This window comes from Vombatus ursinus, unplaced genomic scaffold (genome assembly GCF_900497805.2).
Source record: "Vombatus ursinus unplaced genomic scaffold, bare-nosed wombat genome assembly UNPS02014880.1, whole genome shotgun sequence".
Classification (NCBI taxonomy): domain Eukaryota; kingdom Metazoa; phylum Chordata; class Mammalia; order Diprotodontia; family Vombatidae; genus Vombatus; species Vombatus ursinus.
In genome coordinates this window covers 383,084-392,399 of record NW_020954658.1, presented here as the reverse complement: position 1 = coordinate 392,399, position 9,316 = coordinate 383,084, and the positions used below count along the sequence as shown (strand labels likewise).

The following is a 9,316-nucleotide window of genomic DNA, read 5'->3' as shown; positions in this document are numbered from 1 at the left end:
GGGCCACATGTGGCCTCAAAGCCACAGATTCCCCCTCTCTGAGCTAAGTCATTCACAATTCTTCATCAAACAATGATGCTGTTACTGTATAAAATGTTGCTCTTGTTCTGTTCACTTCACTATGTATCAGTTCATGTAAGTCTTTCCAGGTGTTTCTGAAATCATCCTGCATTTCATTTCTGAAATCATTTCTCATAGCACAGTAATATTCCATTACAATCATATACCACAGTTTGTCTAGCCATTCCCCAATTGATGGGCATTTCTTTGATTTCCAATTCTTAGTCACCACAAAAAGAGCTGAACAAGCATCTTTCTGATAAATTTTAAGTTAACTTTTAAAACTCACAGGAAACTTATGATTTCACCTAAAAACAATAATCATCACAGAAACAATTGTCTTTTCAATAAATCCCTTTATACTGTCTGGGAGATGAAGGCGAATTATACCTGACATCTGTCTAGTATTTTAGGATTTGTAAAAGGACTTCAAAAGTATTATCTTCTTAGAGTCCCATGATAAACCTAAGAGGTAAATATTGTAATTTTAAAGATTAGGAAATTGAGGTCCAGAGGACTTGAATAACTTATCCATGAACACAGGGATGGTAAATGCTAAACACAAGGCTTTCTTGACTTCAGGTCCAAGTGCCCTGTCCACTATGGAATATTGCCTTTTATTTAAGGATATCTGTATAGGAGAGGGGGACAAAGAGAAAAAGAGACAAAGAGAAAAGCTTCTGAATCTATCATGTTAAAATTTCAAGGAAAACTTCACATATTTCCATTGAATGATCAGGATATTAATCACGGTTCTAACAATATGCAGAGCTTCCAGGTTCAAAGTGAGTGTCTACAATAGTCTAATTCATGTATCCATCCATGATTCCAATTCAAATGAGTTACTTGATGGATGGTGCTTCTAATCAAGAAAAAAACCTAAGATTTTTCCCTTGAACTCACATATTGACTTCTGTCTCTTTATGGCTGCTTTCATCTCTTTGTTTCTCAAGGTATAGATGAAAGGATTTAATAGAGGTGTGAACACTGCATAAAACACAGCAAGAAATTTGTCCACTGAAGGAATGTTGAGTGGACAAAGATAAATGAAGATACAAGGTACAAAGAATATTACCACCACCATGATGTGGGCAGTACAAGTGGACAGTGTTTTATATACCCCATCTGTGGAGTGGTGGCAAACAGTGAGTAGGATATAGGTATAAGAAATCAAAAGTAGGATGAAACAGGTTGTAGCAAGGAATCCACTATCAGCATTCACCAATAATCCTGGGATATAAGTATCCATGCAAGCAAGTTCAATCACCAGTGGTAGGTCACAGAAAAAGCTATCTATCTCTCTAGGGCCACAGAAAGGCAGATCCACAATCATAGCCAATTGGCTAATTGAGTGTACAATGCCAATAGCCCATGAGATCACTACAAGCCAAATGCACTTTTGCTGGCACATGATAGTTGTATAGTGGAGAGGCTTGCATATGGCTACATAGCGGTCATAGGCCATAGTCACGAGCAACACCATCTCATCACCTGCAGCAAAATGTACAAAGACAACCTGCCACATGCAGGTTTCAAAGGAGATGGTCTTGCTATGTCTAAAAAAGTCTATGATTGTCTTGGGGATGGTGACTGAGGAAAGGCACAAATCCACAAAAGATAGATTGGCTAACAGGAAGTACATGGGGGAATGGAGATGGGAATCAGTGATAACTGTGGTCATAATGAGAATGTTACCTGAAACAGTAGCCAAATAAATCACAGAAAATAATAGGAAGAGACAGATCTGGAGCTCCCATGAATCAGTAAGTCCCAACAGCACAAATTCAGATACCACAGACTGATTCACTCTATTCATTCCGTCAAGTGTTTACTCCAGTCTCCTAGAGAAAATGGGACAAGCAGTCATTAGAATGGTAAAGATAGCTTAATTTTAATCTTTGGTTCCCAAAAAAGTATTTTCCCAAATAATGTGTATCTAAAAGCAAAACCTGTGTCCATTAATATCTACCTTGCTAAGGTATAGTCAGCATTATGACCAAGAAGATTATCTATTAAATGAGAAAATTGGATCTGACCATCTCTATTGTGTCTTCTAGTTTAAACATTCTATAATTCTAAGAGCTCATCAGAAATTAAAGGTAAATTAGATATCAGAGATTATATGAAAAACTGCAGGTTGAGATATGCCCTAGGGCAGGGTGGGGAACCTACAGCCTTGAGGCCACATGTGACCTTCTAGGTCCTCAAGTGCTGCATGACAGAATTCAGACTTCACAGAACAATTTAAGTTTAGATTCATTCAAAGGGTTGCACTTGAGGACCTAGGGGCCCATATGTGACCTCAGGGCTGCAGGTTCCCCACCCCTGTGAGGGGAATCTAAAGTGTCTTATTTATTCTAAAATGTTAGCATTTGTCCAGCCTATTTTTAACAGGATTTCATAGCTGCATATACTTCAAATGTTAAGTTATCCAGAGGATATTTCAATAGCATAGTTCTAAATTGCAATCTAAGTTTTCTGTTATATCATAAATTGTATTCAAAATCATAAACTAAATCATAGAATCACAGAATCTCACATTTGGAAGGGACTTCAGAAACTAGACAATCCAACCCATAACCAAAGAGAAATCAGCCCAACAGCATCACCAAATGACCATCCAGCCTTCTTTTGAATATTTCTAGTAATGTAAATTCCTTTTCCACCTGTTGACTATTTTCAGTTCAAATATGTTTCCTTATTTCAAAGATGTTTGTTTTGTTACCCTATATCTTTACCTGTTGCTCCTAGTTTTTGCCACTAGGCCTAAGTAGAATAAATCTTGATGTTCCAACATGATGTTTTTTGTATAATACTTGATAAGAGATAAATTAATAACTGAATTATATTGTTTAATGGAATTCTAAAACATAATTCGACCAGTGTCTGTGGCAATTAAGAGCATTCAATTAACTGTCTTGTGGATTAGAGTAAGTTTTAGCTTCAAAAGGACCTTGCAATCTCCCTAGGCATTTTCACAGTTGTCCCTAAGCATCTGTAAATGGAAGTTAATCAAGTTCAACCACATTTGATTCAGCCCTGACTATCTCACATTTTTAATCACTTCCACCTCCACTGGCACTAAGAAGCTTCCCTTTTTTAAGACCAGTTTGACTCAAACACATCAATTCAAGATAATTACTCTCTTAGACATTTTGCCTAAAACTTAATAACTCAATTTCACTAGCTACCAAATTTAACCAATTCCTTAGATTGCAATTATACAGGTTAAATTGACCTTTATATAAATTTAAATGTTTTTTTTAGTAAGAGGGTAGAAAGATCTTCCATCTCTCTCCTATTTAATTTCACCTTGGCCTCAGTGTTTTTCTGAGGTCAATCTGGTCAAATCTGAGATCATTTTGATTAATCTGAAGTAACAACTAGTATCACATTACCTCAGTTTTGGAACCCAAAAAGATGGATAGGATTATGATATGACAGCTTCCTTCTAATTAAGAAATTGCATCCAATAGCATGGATACATGATTTAAATATAAAGGGTGATACCACAAACTAATTAGGGCAAAATGGAATAGTGTAGCTGTCAGATTTATGGACAAGGGAAGCATTTATGGCCAAACAAGATATAGAGTGCATTACAGGATATAAAATGTATAATTTCCATTACATAAAATTTAAAAATTATTGCAAAAATAAAACCAATATAGCCAAAATTAAAAGGAAAGCAGAAAATGGGGGGAAGCATACTTTAACGACTTTCTCTGTTAAAGGCCTCATTTCTCAAATACATAGAGAACTGAATCAAATGTACAAGAATACAATTCATTCCCCAATTGTGTATGGTCAACATTTATCAAGTAGTTTTCAGATAAAGATATCAAAGCTATCTATAGTCATAAGAGAAAATGCTCTAAATCACTATTGATTAGAGAAATGCAAATTAAAACAACTCTGAAGTACCACCTCACACCTATCAGATTAGCTAATATGAGAGAAATGGAAAATTACAAGTATTGGAGGGGATGTGGAAATTATAGGACACTAAATCACTGTTGGTGGAGTTGTAAACTGATCTAACAGTTCTGGAGACCAATTTGAAACTATGCCCAAAGGGCTACAAATTGTGCATACCCTTTGGCCCAGCAACACTCCTAGTAGGTTTGCATCCAAAGAGATTTTTTAGAAAAGGAAAAGGATCTATGTGTATAAAAATATTGACAAAAGTTCCTTTTATGGAAATTGAGAGGATGCCCATCAATTAGGAAATGGCTGAAGAAGTTGTGGTATTTGATTATGATGGAAGACTGTTGCACGATAAGAAATGATGAGCAGCATGCTTTCAGAAAAACCTGGAAAAACGTACATTAACTGATACAAAGTTAAATAAGAAGAACCAGGAGATCATTGTACACAGTGACATTAATATTATACAATAATCAGCTGGGAATAAGTCAGCTATTCTTAGCAATCAAAAGATCTAAGACAATTCTGAAAGAAGTATGATGAAAAATGCTATCTTCTTTCAGAAAAATAACTGATGGTGTCTGAATGTAGATCAATACATACTATTTTTTACTCTATTTTTATGGTGGTGGGAGGGAGTTTGGTCTGTGTTTTCTTTCACAACATGACTAATTTGGAAATGTATTTTGCATGATTGCACACATATAACCTATATTAAATTGCCTGCCTTCTCAATGAGGGGGAAAGGAAGGAAAAGAGAGAATTTAAAACTCAATTTTTTTTAAAGAAATGAATCTTAAAAATTGTTGTTACATTTAATTGTAAAAAATAAAATACTTTTTAAAATAATAAAAAAGAAAATCAATCCAAGAAAATTTATGGTAGTACTAGGAGATACTATCATGGTTAGCCCCATAAATAGCCAAAATCTTATTGTAAATTGTGGAAGACTTAGGAAGTTGTCACTCATATCCCAAATTCCAAGGCTATGGGATTCTCTCCTTCTTGGTAGAGATGAATGCCCTGACCTATGTGAGAGGCAGGGTGGAGTTGGCAAGAGCTGAGAGAGCTCTAGTTTTTGCCAGTCCCAAGTTGGGGACTCTCCAAGTGACAGTTTTCTTTGAGCCTCATGTTAGTTTTCAGCTTCAAGAGATGGAAAAGTTCAAACCCACTTCGGGCTGCTGAAGGAAAAGAAAGAAAAGACTGAAGGAAGACATGAAGGGAGCAAATGGTCTCCATCATGTCCCTGTTCCCAGCTTGCTACTCTAGAGACTTCAGGGAGTTTTCCTTTGAGTGACATCTAGGACACTGTCTCAGCTGAGCTGAGTTCTCTTGCTCCCTATGAGCAAGCTCCTACCCTCCATATTGTCTGGCATATAATCTCTTATATTCTCCTCTGATTTGTGCTTTGCTATGATTTGGATAAGTGGACTCCTTTCCTATCACAACGTCATTCTTCCTCTCTTGGCAGGAATATGTCTCCCTTAGAGAGTGGTGTCAAGAGAGAAATGGCTAGAGATGTCTATTCTGCCTTGACTGAAGCCAAACACAAGGACAGCACTTGCCATATGTGGACTCCTCTCTACAAATGGGTCCCACTTTCTTCTCTATTGCCACACAGTTAAAAAGAAATGCTCATGATTTGGACCTTACAGATAAAATCAACTAAGAGAAAATATTACATATGTATATTGATTATACAACTGTTTACATATAACATATAGGAGTAAGGGTTTTGCTTTTTTTTGGTTTGTTTGCTTGGAAAAGGTAGAATTGAAATTATAAAATTTTAGAACAGAAAGGAGTCTTGTGGTTCAGTCATTTTCAGTTTGATCCATTCTGTCTTCTCTTAGCAAAGATATTGGAATGACTTTACATTCCTTTTCCAGCTGACTTTACTGATAAGGAAACTGAGGCAATCAGTTGAGGGACTTGCCCAGGGTTACATAGCTAAAAAGTGCTGAGGCCAGATTTGAACCCAGGAAGATGAATCTTCCTGACTCTAGGACCAGCACCTTATCCACCGCACCACCTAACTACCTGAAAAAGTCTTAAAGAACACTTAATTCAGTCATTTTTATTATTAATTATAATCTCTAATTCTATAGAGATTTACTTAAGAACACACAGTAAATAGGTAGGGAAGCCAGGTTTTAAACATCAGTCTCTGAACCCCCAATCTAGGAATCTTTCCATGGGGTCATATTATGTTAATAGAGTTATATTATGTTCATTTGTAATTTGTAACAGCGATAGGTTGAAGTGAAATAGTAACTATCCATGAAAAAAAAGCTTCTGATGAGCAAATTACTATGTATTAAGTTTTAGAGTAATGTTACACTTACACAAAAATGCTATTGAGGTTCCTTTTCTAATAGAGCAGAGTAGAAAGAAGCAACGAAGTCACATCTGCTCAAATCCCCAGAATATTATAGAATTAGCACCTCTGTTAATCCTACTGCTCCCCAAAAAGAGAAAGTTGAAAATAATCTAAATCACCTTGAGGAGAAGTACTTAGTCAACCACTGCCAATACAGTCACATTGTCATGGTGCCCTTAATTCCAAATTACCTTGTTATATTCTGCCCTGATTTCCGTAATTCTTCACACTCCTATCTACAATAAAAAGAGGGTTAAATCTTAAGGAAATATCAGAATTAATCATACAAAGACAGAAATATAACTTGTCTCTCTAGCTGCTTTTAATAGCTTGTATAAGGCAACATCAAAAACAGTAATGAGGAAATTTAAGAAGGCAAATTGAATGCAATACTGATAAGAATAAATGTAAACAACCTGAAAAATTACAGATAGATTGAGAAACAAACCAATCACTATTTTATTGACAGGAAATGTATTACATATGAAGATATATAGCTAGATAAAAACAAAGAGATTGATTTTAAATATATTATATGTTTTCACTTTCAAAAAAGAAGATTAGTAATAATGATATCTAGTAAAGTATAATTAAAATTAGAAAACAGGGAAAGGTTTTTTTAAGGGTGAAAAATAAAATAGTTCTCGGTTTATACAAACCAAAAATTTAGCAGTTAAATTTGTAAAAGAAAGACTAATAAAAGTGTGAGAGAATAAAAACTAATAGAAAAGAATTTCAAGTCTCCATTTTCAAAATATAACAGATCTTTTAAAAGTTTTTTTTTAAAATACTATTTGTATGTACATTGAATTCATTTACAAATATGTCGCTCCATCTCCTCTACCCAGAAGGGCTTCCCTTGGAACAAATATTTTTAAGTAGTTCATTAAAACTAATTAGTACATTAACCACATATGACAGTGTGTGCCACATTCCCCTCCTATTACTTTACCTCTCCAATGAAAGGAGTGAGATACATACTCTAATCCCTTTTATGCAGTGACAATGCAATACCCTATTTCCTTTGTTTTTCTCTCCATTATATTTTTTCAGGCATTGTGCATATTGTTCTTCTGATTCTGATTACTTTGCTCTGCATCAGTAGATATGTCTTTCTGTTTTTTCTCTGAATTCCTCATATTTCCACTTTCTAAAGTACAATAGTATTCCATCATAATAATGATACCACAGCATGTTTAATAATTTCTCATTCAGTGTATACCCACTTTTTCAGTTCTTTGCCAGGACAAAATATCTCTTCTATAAAAGTTTAGATAAATATATAATTTCTTTCTTTCTTTCTGTTTTTTTTTTTTACCTTTTTGAGCTATGTGATGATCAGAAGAATTCTGAGTTGAAGGATATGAACATTTTAGTCACATTTTTCAAAATTCCAACTTGTTTTCCAGAATCTTGAGACCAATTCACAACACCCTCAACAATATACCAGTATACCTATGTTCCTAGAGGCCCTCCAAAATTGAATATTTCCATTTTTGTCATCTTTTCCAATTTTCAGGATGTTAGAAGAAATTTCAATGTTATTTTACTGTACATTTCTCTTACTTTTAGTGATTTAGAGCATTTTTTCATTTAGTTCTTTTTAGTTTTCACAACTTTTAAACCCTTATTATTGACATCCTTTAACAAGCTACCTATTGAAACGTGAATTTTGGGCTTACATATTTAAGTTAATTTCCCATAAATTAGAAACAGCTTTATCAGAAATAGTTGATGTAAATTTTTTTCCAAATTGTTTTCCTTCTTTTTCTAGCAGCATGGATTTTATTCCTGCAGAAGCACTTCATTTCCTTGTACTAATAATGTTCAATTTTAGCCTCTATAATCTCCTCTGTCTCTTAAGAATTTTCTACATAACCGTCACTGTGAAAGGTATCTCTATCCCTTTTTGTTTTTTTAATGGTAATTTGAACTTAGGTCATTTAGCTATTTGGGACTCACTGTGACATATTAAATAGGACATTGGCCAAAACTTAATTTCTGCTAAATGATTTACCAAGTTTCCCTTATTCTTCTTGTCCAATAGCTAATCTTTTCCCAAGTATTTATGTTCTCTGGTTTTATCAATCATTGGGTTCATCTAATTCAAAATAATAACTGCTAAGCTAGCTAGAGAATTCAGGAAACCTAATGGCCTCTTTCCTACATCCTCCATCAATATTTCACAGGCTGATCTCTTTATGCAATTCTCTACTCTCACAGAGGTACTGATCTTTTGATAAACCTATAGAAAATAAAAACAAAAAAATATTCATTATTTGAGAAATGTATTTGAGAAACCCCATTGTAATATAATGGTAAATAAATTTAGACCCACATTTCACAGCATATCCCATAGTGGGTTTCAATGAGATTATTCTTAATAGCAAAAAAAAAAAAGATAGATGGAAATAAAATTATATGCTTATCTCAGGTATAGAAGGAAGGTAACTTTTAATTAATAAATAAGTAGAAGAAACAATTAGGGACAAGATGTACTTGAGTATGTGAAGCTTTAAAAGCATTACCTTTCAAAAAACTGAAATCAGAAGAAAGAAAAATAAAATGTTGGGTAAAACATTTATGAGAAATAAGAAAGGTAAAAATTTACATTTAAATATTTAAATAACTATTAAGAATAAACAAAGACAGCTCCCAAGTTTTCATGGATAAAAGGCCAAATGATATTAACAGACACTTGACAGGAGAGGCAATATAAATTGCTAATAACTACTTGAAAAATATTTGTTCAACTTTACAGCTTAAGAGATACAAATTAAAACAACTTTGGGATGTTACTCCACATTTATCAAAATTCTGAAAATTATGAAAAGCAGCAAAACCCAAAGCTGGGGAAGTTGTGGAAAAATTGATAACAATCCCTGATGATGAAATTGCCAACTAGTGGAATCTTTCTGCAAAACAATTTGATGATACTCAGGAAATAAT

General features: G+C 34.1%; 1 protein-coding gene across 1 annotated transcript; it reads right to left on the bottom strand.

Annotated features, from left to right (window-relative positions):
• Positions 1-922: 922 nt before the first annotated feature.
• Positions 923-1,879, bottom strand: LOC114028367 (olfactory receptor 4F4-like). The gene has a single exon (XM_027842615.1). It carries the CDS (start codon positions 1,874-1,876, stop codon positions 923-925), a length of 954 nt encoding a protein of 317 aa, XP_027698416.1. The 5' UTR covers positions 1,877-1,879.
• Between the last annotated feature and the right edge of the window lie 7,437 nt (positions 1,880-9,316).